The sequence below is a fragment of the Macrobrachium rosenbergii genome, chromosome 13 (genome assembly GCF_040412425.1).
Source record: "Macrobrachium rosenbergii isolate ZJJX-2024 chromosome 13, ASM4041242v1, whole genome shotgun sequence".
In the NCBI taxonomy this organism is placed as follows: domain Eukaryota; kingdom Metazoa; phylum Arthropoda; class Malacostraca; order Decapoda; family Palaemonidae; genus Macrobrachium; species Macrobrachium rosenbergii.
This window is the reverse complement of record NC_089753.1, coordinates 36,933,968-36,957,526: the sequence shown is the minus strand read 5'-3', so window position 1 is coordinate 36,957,526 and position 23,559 is coordinate 36,933,968. Positions and strand designations below refer to the sequence as shown.

General features: G+C 37.9%; 1 protein-coding gene across 19 annotated transcripts in view; it reads right to left on the bottom strand.

Moving 5' to 3' along the window:
* Positions 1-22,991, bottom strand: part of LOC136844589 (zinc finger and BTB domain-containing protein 7A-like) — a 174,229-nt gene extending 151,238 nt beyond the window's left edge. For 7 of the 19 annotated variants that reach the window (XR_010854930.1, XM_067113871.1, XM_067113867.1 and 4 more), the window contains exons 1-5: positions 22,782-22,945; positions 19,442-19,543; positions 18,518-19,186; positions 17,793-18,035; positions 13,214-13,315 (exon numbers count right to left, since the gene is read on the bottom strand). Coding sequence is in view for 17 of the 19 variants with exons in the window: in XM_067113871.1 (XP_066969972.1) it covers positions 13,214-13,315; positions 17,793-18,035; positions 18,518-19,186; positions 19,442-19,522 (1,095 nt within the window). In the remaining 2 variants the exon portion in view is untranslated. Of the gene's footprint in view, positions 1-13,213; positions 13,316-17,792; positions 18,036-18,517; positions 19,187-19,441; positions 19,544-22,781 lie in introns of all 19 variants that reach the window. The other 12 variants (XM_067113873.1, XM_067113881.1, XM_067113879.1 and 9 more) reach the window with 5 other exon arrangements.
* Between the last annotated feature and the right edge of the window lie 568 nt (positions 22,992-23,559).

The window sequence follows — 23,559 nt, the reverse complement described above, 5'->3', positions numbered from 1 at the left end:
AGATCAAGATATACTCATGTTGTTAAGATAAAAACATATTCTGCAATTGCTATGCAATAACAGAACTTTGTATTACAATGATAAAAATATTTTGCTATATTACAATATCTGGAGCTTCACTAATACCAATGATATTTTTGCTTGCAGTACAACAAGTTAACATATACTTTTAACCACTACTGCATTTATAATCATCATCAATTGTTTAAACACAAACACTGCTGTAGCAACTGATACGCATTATTAACAGTACAATCACAATATCTGATATTCATATCATGGTCAACAATCCTAAATATTGAGCCTTAACTGAAAGAATAATGCAACTAGCACACTGGTGAGTCGGACCACACCAGAAGAACAATTCTTAAGTTTCATCCTGGCTCGGAGCACAGGATCTTCTCAGTGCTACGTCAGGAAGGCTGAGCTCGAATGCTAGCGTGCTAAAGGATATGGCTATCCACATACGATTCCAAATTGACCCAAGTATAAAAAACTTCAGAATAGTCCCCTTACTTTTTATTTAATATTTTCAGAAGATTCTTATTGCCCTCAAGATGCAATTCCCGGTGAGACCACAGGTAACAAGGTGAAGAAACCGAACCAATGAGATAACTGGCACCCAACAATTTTCCTTTTGCTAACACAAAGTAGCAATAGTGAGGACCCACACAAACGTGTTGGTGTGATGGAATGAACATATAGAAGAAGAGGACACAAGTACATATTCAGCAATATATATAACAATACTATAAATATAAATTTTCTCTAATGTTGAACTGATAAGATGCATTCACTCGACTATTTCTGAGAACTTTCTCAAGCACTACTACTAACTTTACCACCACGACATATGTATATATAACCAATTGGCCTAAGTAAGTTAATTAATATTTCATTTCACTAACCCAAAAAATTCATTGTCAATAAAAGACCTGTATATTAAAAATTCCTTGGGATGAAATACTCCTTCCAATGCACTTTAAACATGGGGCAGAAAGACAATCTCAAAATTAAAGCAATGTTCTGCTTGTTATTGACTTACCTTTATGGAAGAGTTCAAAATCAACTCTACTCTTATCATTAAAATCACTTAATGAGAATTTTACTCTTGAAATGCACATTCCCTTCATTTAATCTTCAGTTTTATCAACATAGCCATAGCAATCATACAGACTTTAAAAATTACAATAAATTTTTCATTACTTCAGTTTCTAAATTTGTAAAATGGGATTGGCCTGTCTGGCAGTTGTATGTGGCTTTCAAAAAATAAGAAAATAATCACACCACAATTACTTACATTTTCATTGTTTTATGACCCATACATCAACTTAACGTTTACAGTTTATTTATAAAGTTGCTTATGCAGCTACTAAAGAGGTTATTAATTATGAATGCTTAACTACAGGTACAAAAATCTTCAATAAATCTTAATGATTCATAGATTTGAAACAATGTTTTCCAATGCCTACTTTGCCTGATCTAGAGGGTTAGACCATGTCCTGAATTACAATTTAGTTGTTAGTATTGGTCAACAAAATGATTAATCCAGCCCCAAACCAGGAAGTGAAGATATCCATTTTGCCAAGACTCCTTGGTGTTTGCTTGCGCCTGCAGTGCATATGCTCACAGGAGTCTACCCTCATATCAGTAAAACTTACAACTGTATGGCTTTTGCCTAGATCCCATCTTCTACACTGGAAGCTGGTGACATAACAGCTTTTCTCATGTATCAATGCACTCTTGAGCATGAGGACCTAGACCAAGGCTGTAGCAAAGCAGTACCAGCAACACTATGACCGATCTTTTCAGTTCCTGGTCTTGACATTATTTGTTCACCTTTCATTCCAGCTTTTATTGGAGAAATGAAAGTATATACATTTCCACCACAGTTATTCTAATATTCAAGGCTCAAAATCTTCAAATTACAATAACAATGCTGCTCTATCCATAACAGAGCATATGTAGTTGATCCTTTAAACCACTGCTGTTCATAAAAAGCCTAGAGAAGTTGAGCTACTGATCATCAACCTCAAACTGGAACTAAAAGGTATGCTTTCACACTCTCATACTGGTCTCACCAGGCACAGACGATGACAGTCTTAGGTGTCTGGCTCTCACCCATGGTTCAGCAACTTATCTAGCATTTACTTGTTGCCCACCAAAATTTGCATTCCCCGTACAGTGTAAATCCTTAAACCCCAAAGCTAAATCCTGATCTAAGACCTAAATCCTGATCTAAGACCAATGTTTTTAGTTCCAATCATAATGTTCAAAGGTGGAAGAAGGCATGCGACTACAAGGAATCTCAAAATAAATGTCCTCATACAAGTTGGAGATGACCTGGCTGCTTATTCAAGACAACACTGAAAACAACCACTAACTTGATATCAACATCTGATTTAGCAGAATACATGACAAAGTCCAGGCACTTGGTAAGGCCGGCCGTTAATCATCATATTGAAAGATAAAAAGAAAAGTATTACGAGCAAGACTGCTGGTAAGATGTAAGAGTCTAAAAATACAGAATGTATGTCAGATTACTATCTTCTAAAACATTACTGACATTCTGATTTAAAAAAAATTGAGGTGAAAGTATCAAAATAACCTACTTCTCCAAGAACACCAAAATTTCTAATCAAAATACACCTCTACTGTAAATCTAAATGTCTTGGGCAGTGCACCAGAATTCGCTCCATTGTCAGGAATCTATTGCATTAAGCACACTGAAGTGCACCACTTCCTTCAAAGTTGGGCAGATACAGATACCTAACATGTCCGCCTTTTTTAATGGATGACGACAACCATGGCTATACATTTGCTCTTAGGTTTCAATTTCAATTATAAACAATATTATCATCATTATTATTTCGCACTTTAAAAAACATACCATACAGTCTAAATCCTGAAATCCCAAAACAACACTAAAGATCCAATTTTAGCTGCAAAACACAAGAACTTCCACAAAAACTGCAAAGAACAAGTTGAATACATGCTATGCATTAAATACCATTTAAAACTAATAACCATCCTACAAGTTATTGAGTAAATACAAGAAATGGACATACAGTGACCCTGGGAACCTTTGCTAGTACCTACCAAAGGAAGGAGAATTAAAATTCTGCAAAAACACACCATTCACAATAAAGAAATCAGTTAGGGTACTTACTGTCAGGCAATACCTGCTGTTCAGATGTATGTAACATAAAACCAGAAAATTCACAGACATATGAGACAAGTGATCAAATGGTGAGTAACCCAAATACTGAAATTACATGTACATAAGGTTAAAACATCACGGAAAGGACTGAAAGGAGTAAAGATTAAAAGTAGACATCTGTCTAGCCCTAACCCAAGCAAAGAACTGAAAGGAGCTAGCAAGACAGAGAGGGAAACCTTTCACTGAGGAGTACGTCATTCTCCTAGTTAACCTTTCAGTTTGTAATTCAAAACTTGGTTCAGCTGCTTAGACTGGCAAAATAAGCACTGTAAAACCGTGGTTTATACTGTAGTATGAACAGGGCTTTTTACTCACTTGCAACAAATCTCTATTGATCTGTCAATCAAAATTGCACGTCTCTATCATGACATGTTTTTCAATAAATTTTACAATGGCAATACACAGTCTATTTCCCAGTAGCTCTGATGTACTTAAATATCAATTCATATGCATTAAGTGATTTTTAACCATAGGTAACTAGCAGAACAAATGCAATACAAAAAATAATACATCAATAAATACTTTCTGCCAATAAACTAGTACAGTACACAAGTATACAATAAGATGGAAATAGCCACATTAAAGTTACATAAATCTCAATTGTGAGATTATTAAGATTGGGAGAATAAATCCTCAAAGTCACACACAACACCAACGGTTAAATGATTCAGGGCTATACAAAATATAAATGAAATACAAGTGTATGCATGTGTGAAGGCACAGAAAAAGCGCTTGTTTGAGAGAAAAGACTCTCACCTCCAATAAATATAAAATTATATCCTCCTATCTAAAAGACCCTCCATACATTCAGAGGTGTCTCTCGAGAAATACTCAACATAGTCACCCAGTCACATAATCGTCAAATATCAATAAGCCATTGGTACTATACTAACAAAACAATTAACACCCAGAATCCTATAAATTTTGTATGAAATGCCTATATTACTTTAAAATTTCATGGCACTGTATATTGTGGATGTTAGTTGCATTGCTACATCTGTCCCTCTCCCAATCTAGTGGTCATAGGAATTTTTCTCTCTCATTTACACTTTTCTCCTCTTCATCATAATCTTTCTTCTTTTCTTCACTAACCTTCAAGTCCCTTCTTGTCTTTCCCAATCTACTCTTCACACAGCATCTCTGAATTTGACCCTATTCTGAATTTTGTATGATGCTATTAATGTACATCTGGATGGAATCCTTGGTCTATACAGAAGAAACATGCTTGATTTTAATCCTACAGGTAACTTTATTCTCATATCCATCTCACACTTTCTTCCATCTAATAATGTCTGAGAATTTGGAAATTGAACCTCTCCAATCTATGAACAATTTGGGCCTAGAAATAAATACTTGGCTAAGACTACTTCACAGAAGCTAAGTGTTTTTAATATGGCACATATATGCTGTTCTATACTTAGCAGTATTCGTGATTGCTGTTCTCACTTTTGAAGACTCTTCACACTTCTTGACAATTTAGAATCAGATGCTTTTGACCTCAAGAAAGATTCAGATCTTACTTCCCACTTGGATTCAATTTAACACTGTAGTAAGTGCTTCCCTGTACTTATATACCAGATGTTATACTTGGCATTGCACCCTAAGGATATGTCTCCCCAATCTCTAATCCTCATTTCATAAATTCAAGAATCAAAGAGTTTCTTCATTATATCCTTCCTTCTACTTGCAGAATATTATTTTACTATTATTTAGAAGATGAAACCAATTCATATGGAACAAGCCCACAGGGACCATTCAAATGAGTAACAGAAGATCAAGGGAAATACACAAAGAAGAGATTGCTCCTTACAAAATAAAAAATAAGGAATTCTCTGCATTCTTCTGTATTTCATGAATATGTTACATAAATGTTTCTTTTCAAGATTAAGTTCCACCTTGACTTATAGGGCTAAGTACAATAACACACTTTGTTTTGAAGGACAATCTTTGTTACAAATTGTCTTTGTCTATACACACAGACATCCCAATATCCAAAGAAAACCGAGGTTTTCTGAGGGCTGCCGAGACTGTAACACTTCAGTAGGAGTTGGGTTGATAGACACTAGAAGAACAGTTTGCATCTCTGAAATTTAATTAATGTCAACCAGTTGAGTTTATGAAAAAATGTGTGTGTCAGTACAATACAATAGTAAATAGCATGCTGCTGAAGTCAATGTTCTGAAATGGGTTTCAGATGTACACAATTTCATGCTGAGCATTATGTATTTTCCATACACTTTTACTCAAATTGGAACAAATTACACTAAATATCAGAAAAGACATTAATAATAAAAAAATTTCTAAAGACCATATTCTCCTTCAAACTTGGACTTGATAAAAACTAAAAAAAAAAGCCACCAATATCTAATGGCAGGAGATCATCTCCAGTTGATTTTCTTAGCGGTAGTTTCCTGGTTTTGGTGGTTCTCCAAAACACAGATAGTAGTTGAAAGCAGTGTTGCATTACTTTGGCTGGCCTTTTGTAGATATGTGCGCAATTCAAAAGTTGCTGTGGCTCATTTCGTAGGGGCACAAATTAAAACAAAGTTAATGATATTAACAACCAATGCTATCACCACAATAATCTACCGTACTAAACTAGCTGATACGAACGTTTCTTTTTCTTCTCCTTTTCTTTCCTTTAAACCACAGCAGAAAAATTTCACATAAGTATCTAAAAATATGAGCTACTGCCCATATTCATCATAGTGATTCACTTTGATGTTTGGTGGGCTATAGCAAAACATAAAAAATTCATGCCTATGCTGTTACCTGTTTAATTTTCCTTTTTTCTGGTGCACTGGAAACTTATATACTGTACCATTTAACACAGTATCAACAATGAGACTCTCTCTACAGTATTCCTGAATACTATACGAAGACAACCACTAATTATGCAATTAAAACACTAAAATTTTTTCATAACCTTAACATCTTTATAAATTAAATGTCAAACTGTATAGAAGTAACTTCTCATATCACAATTCAACAAAACAATAAAAATTTTCAATGAAACTGAGTGAATGCTTAGTGGCATTTAATTCATGCATAAAGTAGCCTGATAAACTAAAATGATTTTAATGCTTATTAGCACATAATTTATATCTTTACAAATTCCTCATTGTTACCGTAGAATTTTGAACAAAAAAATTAACTGTGAAGTCCATTAATATTGTTTTCAACTAGGACTGATTTTGTAAGCTTTAAGATACATTTCCAGTCTTTTATGAAGCAGTTCGGTGTGATTTATGTTAACAGGAGACATTACTAACACGTTTACTTCCTGAAGTACAAGCAACATGGCAACAGCTCCTGTTATTAGACAAGGAATGGAAATACACAGATGCAATTATAAAAAGTAAAATATTATAGAAGCCTGAGAATGTAGAACATCATTAACTGAATGGGATATGGGCTAGCTAAACTAGAACGGAGCTCACCCAAACAGACAGTGGCTGCTCTGTATAAATTACCGACCCGTGACATTCAACAAGCAATTTTTATACATTCCAAGAAAATTCTTATTCTTTACACGACACTAATAATCAAATGTTTTTTCTAACATTAGAGTAGTTTGTTCCAATCTCCACTGAATTTATGAAAAATCCATGCTGTATATACATTCAGCATGAAATAATGTACATCCAAGCCCCATTTCAAGATATTGACTTTAATGGCCTTGCTATTTATTTTTGCACTTATGAACACATTCTTTCAGTCCCACAACTTGGTAGCATTAATGACAGATATCATATCTGAGGGAGGAATTAAATAAGCTTTCATTTAGAGCAATGAGAGAGGAGAGAGAAATATTTTACCTACAGATTGATCCTACCTTGAGAGAGAGAGAGAGAGAGAGAGAGAGAGAGAGAGAGAGAGAGAGAGAGAGAGAGAGAGAGAGAGAGAGAGAGAGAGAGAGAGAGATTGATTCCCTTGCCAAATTATTATACCTTCATGATTTACTATGGACTGGGAAGTTGGTCAACTTTCTCACAACAGGCAATAAAGTGAAAGTAAAGCAATAATAAGCAACTTTGTACGAACACCTTTATCTTTTCAAAAAAGAGCAAACTATTATTACTATTTGTATTACTAACACACCTACCTCTATTTAGTGATTCATGGCCCCTTGAGGGCGATACAAGTGTACGACAAAATGGTATTCAGTCTTTGAAGCTAACCTTCAGCCTGAACTGCAATGCTTTCTGGCTTTTAATTTTAATCTATTCCCTTTGTTCCTATACTATTAGCTGTCCAACTAGCTTTACCCCAGTTCAATTTTCACCTCTCTTATACAACAACTCCTTCAGTAGACCCATGATAGTCTAGAGATGTAACCAAGTGATATTGTTGAAACCAATCTATAACAGTAATAGAGAGTCATCAAATTTTTAAGAAAATCAAGATGCTGTACTATGAATAACCATTACCAGCACTTCCAAATAATGTTTATGCTGTTACCTTCCCTAGTTGTGTCTCTGAGGATTTACTTGTAAATGTACAGTAATACTCTACTGAGTAAATAAACACAGTTCAATTCCAGTTGTGTAACTCAAATTTCCTTATTAATGTGGCCAATTCCTTGCTTCCTACGTGAATGGTCTGTGTCTTCAGTACTGGTTGCAGCTTCATATATTCTATTTCGTAACTTGGCTTATACAGGATGATGCCAAGGTCAATTAATTAAATTTTCATGTACAGAACTGATTCAAAAACAGTTGAAAAATTCCTACTGAAGACACAGGCAACAAAACACTTTCTAAAAAATATATAGCATTACAAAAAATGATGCCAACATGTGTTATTCTGCCCTATAATTGCTTACAATTTAAGATATAAAAAAGAAATTTTTGCTTCTTTACTTCTGGGAAAACTGTCATAGGGCTTGATATCCCCAACCCCACCTACACAGATAAATAATAATAATGTACAAGCAAAGGTAGGATTCTGAAATACTACTGTAGTAGTAGTATATACCTTAGTTTTACCAGACCACTGAGCTGATTAACAGCTCCAAACTGAACATACTTTTCATTTTTCATAATATGCAAACCCTAAGTCGTTTATGAGGAACTGCCTTTTGCAAGAGCTGATTCAGTCATTAAAGTTAGGTACCAAAGTAGTTAACTGTAGGCAGATGGGTGAGGAGTGGGGGAACCACGAACTCAACGGACAATCAAACCAACTTTTCCTTAGGCATACAAAGATATATGCAGGGATGGTTAGAGGTAGTATTATGATAAAAAAAAATTTCAAGTTTGTATATATAAGGAAAAAACAGCAAATTCTCTTCAATTTGTGATCTGTAGCACTATGGATACCAAACATTATCTGTTATATGGAAACTTACTCCCCAAGTGGGGAAACTTGTCTCATAGTACAAGACTGGTACTGTTCTGAGGGAATCAGAACATGAGGTTATGAATCTCTGCCACATTTCATACAGTCTTTGGCTAAAACAAAAGTCTGAAAGGACTGTTCATCTCTACCCAGAAATCCGGCTTCTTGGTCAAATGTTTAAGCAAGAGGTTGACAGAGGTTGACAGGGCACTGTGCCCGAGTTCAGCTCACCACATCAAACAATAGGAAAGGATTTGGGGGAATTCTGTTTTTCCTGTCTGGAGAACAGAAAATCAAGATCAGTTGGTAGCAGTGTCATCATCCATGGATTAATGATAGTGCTCTATGCGCTCTCCCCTGTTAACAAGGTTCAGATTGTCTACAGGTAGGGAGGGGGCAAAGGAGAGGAAGAGACCCAGCATCCAAAGTGAGTAGGATGCAGACTTGTCCAAAAGGAGCTGGTAAATCTATGCAACAATTTGAACAACCACAACATGGTCAAGGAACACCACCCAGGTCCCATTGGTATCCTATAAGCCAGCTTTCTACCCTTGCTACCTACACCAAAATTTTGCAAGAAGGGGGTTAGATGTGCAACTCTGAACCTTATATGCTAAAATGAATGGATTTCAGGTCTGCTCCCTCACTAAAAAGACCTGGAAAGTCTGCTCTGAGAACAAGGGGTCAGAGAAGGAGGTATCAAGCTCGCATTCCTGTTGGCTTGCATCAGGCAAGGATGTAACAGGAGGCACCTATAACCTAATATGAAGCACATGAAAGTTGCTTCAACCACACATTTCTAATTATATATCATAGTCACCAGGAGGGCAAATAAGATGGAATCTTCCTTGTGCTGATGACGAGGATAGTAGCTCTTGTAGACTAAGCTCACTCCCTGAAAGGATGACATAAGCCTTACAAAAAGAGGCATTGGCTTTGGAAGGATTATATTCATGGGAAAACGCCACCTACATCCGGGCAATCCTCTCATCTTCCTTCCCTCTCCCCAATTTTTTTTCTGCTTTCTGAATTGAGGCTTGAAAGCAGGATGATGGATTGGATAGCAAAATGGAAATCTCTAGGGTTGAAGGTCCTGACTACTGACAAAGGTGTACTGACCCTCAGAAGCCCAAAAATACACCTTACTCTCCAGGGAGTCAAGTCCAGAATTGAAAAGAGAATTAAGGATTGTGGGATTAATCATAAGTAGTAGAAAGGGAAAGCAAGTACCAGCAAACCTTCCAAACCAGCTGTAAACAGGCGAGAGGGCAACAGGGGAGGGAATGCCCCACTGCCAAAGTCTGCCTAGAAAAGTCTTGACCTTCTCTACAGATCAGTCTGCCAACCTTATGACAAGAGGACTTGGTAACTTATTAGACAAGACAGAAACAGATGAAGGCTGAAGCAACAATGCCTCAGGTAAACTCATGAGTTCCCAGGGCTGCTCAGTCTCCAAGACTAGAAGAACCTGAATTCTACTGTGCCTAAATCAGGGATCTCTATGACTCTCCAAAAATTAAGAAAACCATCATGAGAGCACCTATTGAGAAGGGGAGTGATAGGATGATGAGAGTAACGAAAGCTCATACCAAAATACCATAATTAACTAACAAGGAGGCATACAGTATATCAGTACCTAATGGTGACCAACTGAGGAACAACATGCCCTGCCTATGTAGGTCTATATTCAATACCTGTTTCAGAACAAAATGGTAACAAACCCCTAAGAAAAGTCGGGTAAAACCAATGGCCTACATTGCAATTGCTTGTCAGCAACAAGGCATGCACCTACGTGCTGGTAACCGAGCAGCAAGTAAAATGGTCCTGAACAAGAAAGAGACATTCAAATAGGGTATCTTGCTGCTGAGAAAAGAAGCTGATCGTGCATAAAAACTGGACATATTGTCTGATGCTGGATGCTAGAGCATTACATGCATAGGCCAGGTACAGCACAAGCTGTATTATGCTTCAACTATTATGGGCACGGCCCACATAAAGAAAAACGCATTGGCCATATCAGGTACAAGTGGCAGATAAGTATCAAGTCATAGCAGAGAATGAACAAAGGAGTCCTTAGCATTCTTAGTACTAACACACCAGGATCATATTACACCTAAACAAAGTCCAGTGATACCAAGCAAGGTTTACAACCATCTGGGGTTAAGTGGAGGCTGCACCAGACACATTACCCAAATTGGAGATGCAGTAGCACCAGACAAGGGCATTACTTGGCTCATAAAAGGCACTCATCAGACCAGACAAGTTGTTGTTGTTGTTGTTGTTGTGGTTCCCCAGACTCTGTTATGCCAGGAAGCCTGCACCGCACAAGAAGGACACCACGCTTACTGGATCTGACCATAACTGTGTGGTAGTGTGGATGTTGTGTTGTTGTCTAAGGGCTGCCAAGTTAGGGCAATCTACTAAGAGATGTGTAATTGTGTGGGGACTAACTTGGCAGAGTGGACATATGTCTGTTTGGGTGTTGTCTATCTCTGCGGTGTTTGTAGGTGTTTAGTGATTGGTGATGACCACAGCGAGAAGTCGAGTCAGGTGTACTCTCTCAATCTTGAGAGCTGTGTTTCTGTACTGCTTATGTTGGGTGGGGGTGCCTAGTATTTTGTTGTTGGGAAGGTTATTAAGTGCTTGTCTGGTGAGGTGAGTATGGATGTGCTTTTTGTTTTGTGTGCTGTTTGTGGGTGGTGGTATAGAATTCAAGATATCTGTATAGACCAGACAAGTAAAACCTGGTACTGGAACTGGCAAGGGCTCAGAGACAAGTAAAACTCGGTACTAGAATAGGCAGCACCCGGCACAGGCAGATCCTACAATATGTTGTTTCAAAAGATGACACAGTTGGACCAGACAATGGCACTCCCATTCACTAAACTGAGCTAAATGTGAGCATACTGCACTATGCACAGCCTCCACTAGGTACAAGAGGTGTAGGGAGTCAAAGATGAGAAGGATGAAAAAAAGTTTCAATTATGAACTCCTGACCACTACAGAAAAAGCTGAGCACCTATTTGTTTGGGCCCCAATGGACAAATACTAGGGATGGTAACAGTCCAATCTGTGCACAGTCATGGCAGTGCACAAGATTGGGAACTGTTCAAACACGGACAGCACGTCAGCATACATGATGCACTGACCTAGACCTGTTCAAAATAAGTAACACCACCACACACAAAAGTTATGAGGATATCCCTGAGAGGTAGCGCCAGTGTCTGATATAACTGTGTCTGTATGTATATTTATGAAATGCCAACTCATGGAGGCACTTAATATGATTTACTGAGCCAAATGCATAAAATTTCCCAGAACTGAAAGTATTCATATAGAATGTAGCTTTATTTTCATTAGCCAACTTTAAGTATTTTTTTAATAAGGTGACTGACAATAAATTCCCAATACTTTGTAGTAACTGCATAATTTGTACTCATGTTAAACAAAAACAAAGATGTTTATGGTTTTTTATACTGTATGAATTTTGTGTATTTTACATATCTTGTAAGCATTAGCAGGTAGATCTACTTCACTTGGCACTGTTCTTAGTTGCACAAAAACATAGGAGTTACTCATTCACTGAATTCCTACTGTTTTCTACAAAATTATGCTTATTCATAAAAAACCAGTAAACACTGGGGAATTGGTATATTTGTAAAGATATGCTAGGAGATAAATTTGCTGCTTTTTCCCCCTTTGGATTAAATGGCCATTCCAATAGCCCACAGGCAAAGATTGTGGAAAAATAAGACTGATCCCAAACCACAAACCAATACAATTTAATATATTTTTAATGAATGCTAAATTCCATGGGAATTGCAGATGACAGGCTAATTTTTGTTCTAAAATATACCAAGGTAATGAGGCACGTGCTGAAGATCATACACGCACGCATGACAGATACACAGGACACTAGTCATAATCAAGACAGAAAGCATCATGGGAAGGTAGCAAAGGATGAACATTTAGACATGAATTTCCAGTTTAAAATGTAGACATTTAGGCAAAACATTGATGACTGTGCACAGCACTATAACAAGGGCTGCAGATGTCTCACATTAACAAATAAATGTAAAGATGCAAGTGATACTAAAGAGAGTGAGCATTAAGCAATGCAACCCTACGCAACAGCAGCAATGACTGTTAATAATGATGTAGGCCAGTCACACCACTAATAAGCAAGAAATCTAAGCTTGTCATAATTACAAACTGCTAAACCACACCCATTTCAAACAATCTAAGTCAGACTCTTACAGGGATATTATTATTTACCATAATTTTTCCATTTTAACAGACAGCATTCAGTATAGTGTACCATGCCCACTGATTTGCAGATTTCAGCAATAAGCACGAAAAAGACAAATACCGAACTGGAAAATTACAAGGGTTAGAATGTGAAAAAAGATCTCAATGAGCTAGAAAAGCCTGAATCTCTCAACACCAAGAGAACACTAACCCCAAAAAAAAATTTTTGGGAAATATATACTGATCCTCAGACCAAATTTTTCACAAAAAGATGCAAAATTTCCTTTACTACATTTCACAAGAGTTGAATCCAGTTAAAGTTATTCCAAAACAAAATTTGCAATTACTCAAACTCAAACTCGTGGCATCATTTTCTGTAAATAAATTTCTAAGATCAACACTCACCATCTGCTGAGATTGAGGATGATCAGAGGTAGGTGGGCTCCCTTCACCACCATAGTTATCGACAGCTGGTAGCCCAGCTGACATATCGCCCCCACTTAGCCACTGTTGGAGTAATAGTAGTATAGTATAAGTATAGGGTTTAAAAACAATAGTAAAATAATAAACTCCACCTGGTAACATAGTACATATTTCCCACATGATACTAAACCTCATAAAATAAAATCCTAGATTGCCCTTTATGGCTCTACACTATTTCAATTTAGTAAATTCATGCCATATGTTCACCTCAAAAGTTCAAACCATACACAGGTACAGTAGTCTAGTTTCAAGGGCTCAGAGAGTGATACAAACACAATTACCATATATACTAGCGTATCAAGCAACTTACCAAGGCAATTTAATCAGTGGCTAACTTACATGCACTGTAATTTGCATTATCAATGTAACCCCCCAAAACTGAGACAGGCATAGTAAGCCTAGTCTAGTGTAATCTACAAAAAATGAAACTCACAGTGTCAGCATAACCTAGTACTGTATAATGACACCAATACATGAGATATGTTATGAAATCATGTTTTAAGGATAAAATTTTAAGGACGCATGACACACAAGTATATACAGTATCACACCATCCCAGAATACTACTACTATACCAAGTTCAGCATTTTAAGTATACAAAACACACTTTTACATTTATAACTAATGCTTAAAGGAAAACAAATGCTGAGCCTCTGATATTACGTAACCCTTCAGCTAACTATAGCCATGGCCAATAAGTTTGTTGAGAAATCAAATGGAATCATGTTCAGCAAGTTGCACGGCCATGATACTGAAACTTTCACCCATTGACCAAAGCTATAATTTCCTAACTTTTATAAGTATTATAAAACAATGCTGTAACATTCAAACCTACAATTCTACGGGAAAATAGCTTCTCCAACCAATTAATTCATGAGTTGACAAAACTGAAATACTGACATAAGTGTAGTATAGCAGCAGTACATGTCTCCATACGCATCCCAGAGAAATGGAGCCGTCATTTCACAACTAATTTTGCATTTGGGATCCTGAACCACCCCCACCCTGAAGCGGTTAGAAGGATGGCCATTTTTTTATATAAAAAGTCTTATTTTTAAAAACTCACTTTTGCTTCTATAACAACCCACTACATTACATTAGCCTGAGTAGCTACTTAGGTGGGATGGACATGGCCAGAAATCACTAAGCAATTAACAAGTTCCCACAGGTGATGGACCAATGAGTACTGTTGGTAAAAAGGTCAATAGGTGCAACAGTAATCTCAAGGCTCACAAAAGTAGGCATAGTAACAGCTACCCTAGATGTCTATGCCTGGAAGGCATGGAATGCTTTATGAGGATGAGAAGTCTGCTCCCTTCCCCCTCTCTCTGGCCAAGGCAAAAGTTGACCAGCTGCCACCATAGGGCCAACAGAATGTGAGTTCATATATTTGTGTCATGTCTCTAAAATAAAGCTTCACATATGTGGAAGGGGGTTTCCATGTAGCTATGTTCGGTATACGATTCATATCAGTTTGGACTCAATGCAACCAAAGGTGCTATGGTTCTGATCTATTCTTGTTCCTACTTTTACATCCCAAAGAGTAAGGAGAAACAAAGAAATATCTGTTTCAAAGTACAATGTCGTGCCTTTCAGCCAAGTCAGCTCACAGGTTTGCAGACTGGTAAAAGACAGAGGTCAACACCCTCTCCCAGCCCCCAATAACCTTCAGAACTTTACCTTCTCTCCTGAAGACCCTAGAACAGGCAAAATCCACAATCATGTTGAGCCACAAGTCCATCAATGATGTAGCCTGGAATGAAGTCATGATGACCATTTCCATGGCTCTCACTTCAGAAGAGGAGAGATCCCCTATCCATGAAGCCACTCCTAAGGTTATTCGTCAGCCTAATGGGTCCACCTACAGGAGGCAGGTCGTGGCATCTTCTGGGAAGTAGAATAACTGCAGCCGTGTCAAAGTAAGGGGATGAAGCATGGCAGAGCAACTGGAAGAGTGATTTTTCTTCAATTCACAGATCAGAGAAACTACCTTCTGAAATGAATGTGCAAACTCTATGGTGACAACAAAGGTGTGCTAGGACACCATGTGCCGAAAAGTAGCCCAGGTCACCTCCACAAGACCACTTTGCTCAATAGATCTCAATGACAGAGCAAAAACACCTCTCTCAATTGACCTCCAAGGGTTCTATGGGCAAGGAACCATCAGATCTGGCAGAATCCAGGACAGCACAAGATAAATCTTCTATCAGAGTATATGAAACAAAGTAACCAGGTCTTGGCCCTTGTCATATCATGAAGCATGTCCATAATGAGAATCATGAAACATGTCCATTACGATGACTGTGAAGCATGTCCATAACGAAGATCATGAAGCATGTCCACAATGAATTATGAGAAGCATGTCCATACTGAAGAATGAGAAGCATGTCCATAGTGAAGATCTTGAAGCATGTCCAAAACAAAGACCATGAAGCACATCCATAAAAAGTCTCCGGCACCAAATCATGGTCCGAAGGCACCAAAGATTATCAAACTTGACCATCCTAACCAATCCTGTGGCCCAAAATGGAAGCTGAATTTGTCCAGCTGGTCCTGCTACCTCACAAATGTTAGCAGGCATGCACAATGCCTATCCCATATGGAGCAGTGCTGAGCAGCACACAGACAAAGTTGACCTTAGGACATGCACAATCCAAGAAGGTCCTCGATTGCGAATGGTTTAGGCTGATGCTAAGCATGAGTTTGGCCATGCCAATGATGGTTATCTTCTTGAGACATGATCACAGGAAGAGTTGAGGTCAGTCTTCCTCTACCAAGAAAAGATGTGCAGGTGACTGAGAGCAAATGGGGTTGAGCACTAGGGATTGAGCATTAGCTAGCAGACACCTGAACTGCTCACAATCACTACCCAGAAAACAGGTGCTGGGATTGCCATTATTCCCAACAAACGGGAAGAACTCAGGTACCATCATTCTACATGCAATCACAACCCACAAAAACCCTACTACAGTTGTTAACCATTCAAGCAAGTGAATATTCAATGGCAGTACTCCAGTATGTCTGCACAGCAACTCAGCCAAAGACAAGTGAACTACTTACAAAGTGAGTTGATAAGCCTCCTACACTCTCACTTAACTGCCATTATTAACTATCTTGTTACTACATTAAAACAACTGGAACATCTTCCAATAAAGGTATTTAGTATGAAAAACAAAAAGTTTCATATTCTCAAATGAACACAGTATGAGGTAAGGACATAAGACCTGCATATGGTGAGTGCTTAAGGCCTTTAACACTCTATGCAGTAGAAAGATGACCATTAACAAGAAAAATGGAAATGAGCAATATCAAAAGGCCAGAAAAAGTTAATGCCTCAAAAACTGATATGGACATATGAAGAGAAGGGAATGAAGAACAACTGGCCTGCAAAGCAGTACGTAGATATAGAAGTAGCATGAAATCAGACAATCATGAAGAAAGACAATTGGTGTAGCCCAAGCCCTGGCATAAGTTCAAGCAGCAAGAGCACAGGACAGAGAAAGGGAAGAAAAAAATTAGATGCTTAACCCCAAAAAAGGAAAAGCGGAGGTAGAGAAAAAAAAAATATGATGATAATGCAATCATGGAAACTGAAGAAAGCCCTGGAGTACCTGAGGTGAAAGGAATGGGCATGCTCAGGAACTGCGCTGGGCGAAGTAGCCACGTGCAAACCTGTTCTACCATAAGCAGAAAGTTAGTGCTGGGAGTACTCCCAATGCACAATGTATATGCATCTGTGCCACCAGATGCAGAGTGTAGTTTTATAAACCATCCCCTCCAAGCTTGTAACCCCAACTACTGAAAAGTCTAGGGAGACTAAACAGGAGAAGCAGTGATGGAATAAGGTCAATGCTCCTTCCCATATCTCTTTTAATGAAAAGGAGACCAGCCAATACACTCCTCACATGCAAAAAGATCAATATCAGTCAAGGTTCACAGTACAGGGCAACATAGGCATCCACACACTCCTTTGTCTCCTTTCATGAACAACATCCATGCTGTAGTAACATCTGCATCAAATGTTACTTCACTTACTGATCTAACTGTCACCAACATAGAAATACTCAAGTGAAAAGCTTCGATAGCAAAATTGAAACAGCAGTGAGATATCTACACAATGAAATAGTGCTGGGTCTCCGGCAGGTGAATGGGTGGTCCCCTGACACTCAACTACCTACTACCTTGTTACCAGGCTTCAATAAGCATTTCTAGTTGGTGCCTGAGATACTCCTAAATAACAGACAACGGCTTGTATTTTAACAGGAACTAATATGGCTTGGATTTACTGTCAGGAAGTAGTATCTGTAAGAGTTCCAAAGTTCTAAAATTCACGTAAAGAACAGTATTTCCCAAACTGTACCTTAATTAACAACGCTACTATGCCAAAGTTCTTTATCTCTAGTTACCTCTGTTTATAGATAAAATTACAAGGATTGTACATGTAAAAGTATATTCAATCAAAGTCCTTAAATTCGACCCTTTGTAATAGCATTATACAAACCTCATGAATCCCTGAGGGCCCTGCTAGGGCTTCTGCTACTGGCTCTGAAAGTGGTGGAGGCATCTGACTATGACTAGTTTGTGAGTAATCTTCTTGCCCATCAGAAGGCAAGTCAACACTTTCATCACCACCAGGGCCTACAGTCCCATACGACGGCAATTCTGTTTTTATCGGATCTGCACCTGGTTCTCCCGGGTCATCCAAAACCTCCTCTTTGACCCACACTAATTCATCATTGCCATCCTTAAAACCAAGAAAATAGCATTAATCTTCCAAAAGAATTGTATAACATATAAAATATTAAAATATATAAAGCCTACGGGATAAACATGTGTTATGCATTGTTAAAATAAACATTTTTTTTATAGGTATACAAACCAGAGCCTTTTAAGTAAGAATATTCCTCAGAACGAGCTGGAATCAGTCACTGAAACTTGATAACAAGGTAATTAACTAATGGTTATGGGGGAAGAGGTACCTATCATTTTTTCCCTCAACCACCAGTTAACTAACCTGTCACCTAGTTTCAATGACTGACTCCTGTTCAAGCTGGAATATTCCTAAACAAAATGCAATGGTCTGTATTTCTGTGGGATCAAATCAATCTTCACACGCACAATTAATATAACTTTATACATGTGACCTTCATAACTTTATTCATATGACCTACATTAAGAAGTAAAGATATATAGCAGTAATGAATATCATCAGCACAGTTTTCTCACCTTGCCTGACTTTCTGGGTGGTTCCTGAGGCAACTGCTGCTGTTCACTTGGTCCACTATCACTGGGAATAATAGGTCTGGTTCCTTCTACACTCGGTACACTATGATTAGAATCACTCATAGGCGCTAACCCTAACTGTTCTTGTTGTCTTTCTAAGTCATCTTTTATTTCCTGAATATCATCATCATCATCTTGATTATATTGAGTCCTAGATGAACTAGAAGTGGAGGGATGAGAATGAGGGGAGCTTCTGCGCTCTTCTCGTCTCCGTCTCTTACGGCTAGGACTAGTTCTACCATCACTGGTGTCTAACAAATGAGAGGATTTATGATGCCCACTACCTGTCCTTTCACTCTGATTACTTGTACTAATTTTTTTTTCACTAGGAAGTTCATCTGGCACAGCCAGTCCTTTTATTTGTAATAACTCGGCTATCTTAATTAGTCTAGAAAGGTCTTTTTGTGCCACTGACACCACACCTGCATACATATAACTGAGAAGAGCCTCTAGTTCATATTTTCTAACATCTTGTAACAACACTATGGGGTGTTTCCCGGCACTCGCTAACTCAAACATTTCTTCGAAGTAAGTACTGCACGTTGATAACACAATTCTATGAACGTGGTAAAACTTTCCTTCACAAGCTACTGTAGCGTCTGTGTACCTATCCTGTAAATATGAGGAAAACATCGATCTTAACATAATGAATAAAGTAAAGAATTTAATGATAAATTGTCAATATCATATAACAAAAGTATTCCATAAAGAAAATCCTATGGTTAACCCCAAAGAATTTTTTATACAGTATGGATGAGCATAAACCAACATTAGATGGTGTAATTAAATATTTTACTGTACTACCCTTTGAAATAGTGCATATAAAAGCCAAACAACTTTACGATACCATAGACATTTTTGACAAACCTTTTGGCGTATTTGGGACAACATGTGACTAAATGTCGTGGAATGGTTATTCCACGACAAGGCAAGCATGCCATCCGCCATACTCTCCGTTGTCTTGTTCACCTGCAAAGAAACAGTGACACTTAGTATACTGTATTGTAAATAAACACCTTCCTACGTTAAAGATACTTACTACAGCTGGTAATGCATTGTGAATAGTACTTTACTCCTGAAGGAATAAATTCTTCAACTACTTACAACCAACCCAGCATTCCATGTTGAAAGCCAGTTTTATTACATACTTTCTTAAAACACCCATATCATGCAAGATCTCTTATCTCCATTAGGGAGGTCCTCTAAGTTGCACCATATTGTTCTGTTAGGAAAAAAGGCTTCGGTAAAGTTTTAGTTTACACCCGGACTGCCTCTAAGGCTACACATGATATTTTTCTTGCTTGTTTTGATGGTTTTTGCATGTTTCATACCATTATTGTTTTCGAAAATGCTTAGTTTTTTACTTTTTTTTTTAAAGATGAAGGTCATTGTTCGGAAGCCTCCAGCCAGCATAAAAAAACATTGTTTCCTGTTAGTTCTCTTGTTTTGTTGTTTAGTGATGTTGTTATCTTCGGCAAAGCTACCGTATTCCGATTGTCACTACCTCAACATTACCCAACAATGTGGGTGACGCTACTTTTTTAAGTCATTTTTTTAACATTTCTGCTTTCAGTTAGGGCGGGCGGAACGGTGCTTTGCTCCTTATCCACATTTTGAAAGATTCTTGGCAAGCTCGTATGATCTGGCAGGCAGTAATGTTGCGCTGCGCACGCTAGCCACAGGGGTTACAGAAAATGAGCGATGTGAGGAAGGTAGTAACAGAAAATGAGCAATGTGAAGAAGGTAGTAACAGAAAATGAGCGATGTGAGGAAGGTAGTACCCGAAAATGAGCGATGTGAGGAAGGTAGTAACAGACAATGAGCGATACGCAGATGATAATAAAGCAAAAAAAAAACAAGAAAACAGGAAAAATATTTTTTTATGCTGGCTGGAGGCTTCCGAAAAATTACCGACTTTAATCAAATTCGAAAACTAAGCAGTTCCAAAAATAATAATGGTATGAAACATGCAAAAACCATCAAAATCAAGAAAAATGCAGCCTGAGAGTTACTCATTACGAAATTGCAATACTTTCTCTTCTTGCTTTTACTGTAGCACACGTAACAGTCACATACCCACTGCTTCCTGTTTTCTCTGTATCTACAAGGTTTTTCACACTTTTTACATAAAACCTGTATGGGCAGCACCCAATGTCTAATTAAAAAGTCCACTGCTGTCTCCTCCTCTTCTAAAAACTCTTTAAAAGCACAAAAGTAAAATATATTGCACGAAATGCACAATTGGAGTCCTTCCATTCTTGCGGGGAACAACTAAGTGATTTGAAATATATCTGGAGTCTACCTAAAGACATTTGAATAGTGAACTCCCACTGGCTAGAAAGAGATGGGGAGGCTTAAAAAATCTCGCCAACTGGAAAAAATCGAATTTATTGAATGATTCAAATGCATAGGCGGAACTTCACCCAAACAGTCTTCAACGAACGCGCACACACGAACGAACAGGAGTGGTTTCGGGCGGGGGCAAGATGAACTTGAGACAAAATTTTCATTGTTTACTGAAGAATGAAAAATCGGGTTTTTTAAATAAATTAATTCATAAGTAAATTTTGGTTTGCAACTAGTGGTATAGGGGTTCAAAATGTTAGTTTTGAGCTCTACACAGCTGTGTAGGTTATATAGCTCTATCGTATATTTGTAACTTTTCAACATTTATCAATCATACCTCCGAAACTAATAATTAGCGACTGGAAAGCTGGGGGTGTTTTGAACTCCTCTCACTGCATACTACCTATCTATGTGGGTTTCATAGTTGGGTTGCAGACTGGGTGTAAAGTATAATACTGTAATACCAAGGCTTCCACTAGGGATGCCCTGGCCAAATTATTATGCATCCCACTACAGTAATCCTCATTCCATGTGCATGGAGCACTGAACAGAATGAGTGAGAGGTGGGAGGATGTCTGCATTGTAATTTAGGTGAAGGACAAAGATACAGTACCTGAAACTATTGAGTGTACAGAAAAAAATGCATAGGCATAACTTTTGGTAGGAGCTAATCTTCCACCTGACCCACTTGTTGGTATAGATATAATGCATCTACAACTTAGTATTCACCTTGAATGCTGAAAAATTCATCAGTGTTTGCCAATGTTGGATAATTCTAAAAAAACACACAATTAGACCTAACAAAAATAAAACTAAATTATTATGAGTTACATCACTGGGTTAAAAATGTGAGATGTTGATTGGTATATGGATGCTGCTTGAACTTCAAGAATTTTAATCCTCAATTCAAGCAGAATGAACCTGAGGCATCATTATATGTCCTAACAATTACATGTCCTAATCAAGCACCAGCTTGGGTGACAGTAATCAAGTGGATAAGTAATGAGAATAGTATGTAATTGTTTAGTATATGTAGTTCCAATTTTTCACTGCCTACATAAAGTTAGGGGTGTCCTGGGGCACAGCTCCTGGCCATGTACAGACCCACCATCCTAGGTTAGAACAGGTTAATAATGGTCAAACTGGAGACTGCTATTGCACCCCTCTGGTCCTGCAACTACCAGTTTACTTGTAAAATGGGCACCGTGTTTAGTACCAGACCGTTGGGGATGAAAGTAAAAACATAAACAGTTGATGAAAAATATTATAAACATAAATGACATAAGCACAAATAAAAACATTAGCAAAAGCATTAAATATTCTAGTCGGCAACTGTTAGGAACCAGGCAGCGGTCTACCAGGTCAGGATACAAGGGTTACACCCACAGCCGGGTCAAGACCCAAAGTTATTGCTACGATACTCCATGCGTAATCAAGTGGGATATGGCTGTCTTCAATCTTCTTTCCACCCAACCCAAAGGAAAACCTAGTTTTCCCACTGTGGTTCTCTATTATGAGGTTGTTTTCCTTTATGTGAGCATTTGTGACAGAACTGAGCGATGTCTCTCGTTGACGCTTTGAAGTTCTGGCATCAATGACAGCCCAAATACCGGTATGGTAATGATAAAGACAGCCTACGCCTACCGTATCCTATGGACAATCAATTACACAAGGCATTGGGTTTCAATGCAACAGATATTATATTAATATATCAAAACGTAACCCAGTGCGTAACCCTCGAAAGTTAATCGTAAAAGACAAGAAACAGCTTCGAGTATGCTAAACTAAGCGGCTTTGTTGTCGCCTGCCACTTTAGGCGTCACTGACAATGGCAAGTGAAGATACGTCGAAATATACTTACACCGTGGATACCAGTAGATTTCAGTCAGTTAAACGTTGTACGTTGCATCTGGAAGCAACGTTGAGCACTCATTATATGCAATTCACCAATAATCCGACGTCTGTAACGTAAAATACATGATCAACACAAAAGTGACTCCAAACATCACATCACAGCCAATAACTAAGGCAGCCACATGACAGATGTTGCGAAGCATCTTTTGTCTAGTGCGGCCCTTGCGATATTCATTGTTTATCCTTACATATTGTTTTCTGAATGCATATGGTTGATTATTTACATTTTATGTTTCATATATAGAACAACCCTTTGTAATAATAAATTAAGGGTATTGCCAAGCGATTTGTAGACCCAAGGCACGTAGAATGTTTGGGTCATACTATAATTCCTGCATGATAACACGGAAAGTGTATGTAGATAAAATGTTTCCCTTTAATCTTGACTATACTACAGCTTTTCATTCTTTTTGTGCTACAGTTGACTGACAAAGACCTTACTTATCTAACAAACCATGGAAAACATTAGAGCACAACCACCGCTATTTTTAGACTAAGTAATAATCGAGGTATGACTTTTAAAAATGTCGGCTGCATCAAAAGTCAAAATGTAGCTTGGGATCCACGAGCGTAATACATCATTTTTTTTTCCTTTTGCTTCTTGGATTACAGCTCCCCTGACATATAAATTTGCTGATCCCGCAGGACTCCGTCGTCTCGTCTTGAACCAAATAAGAAGTCTACTGTCTGTAACTTTAAGGATTCTGGATTTTGAGATCCCTCGC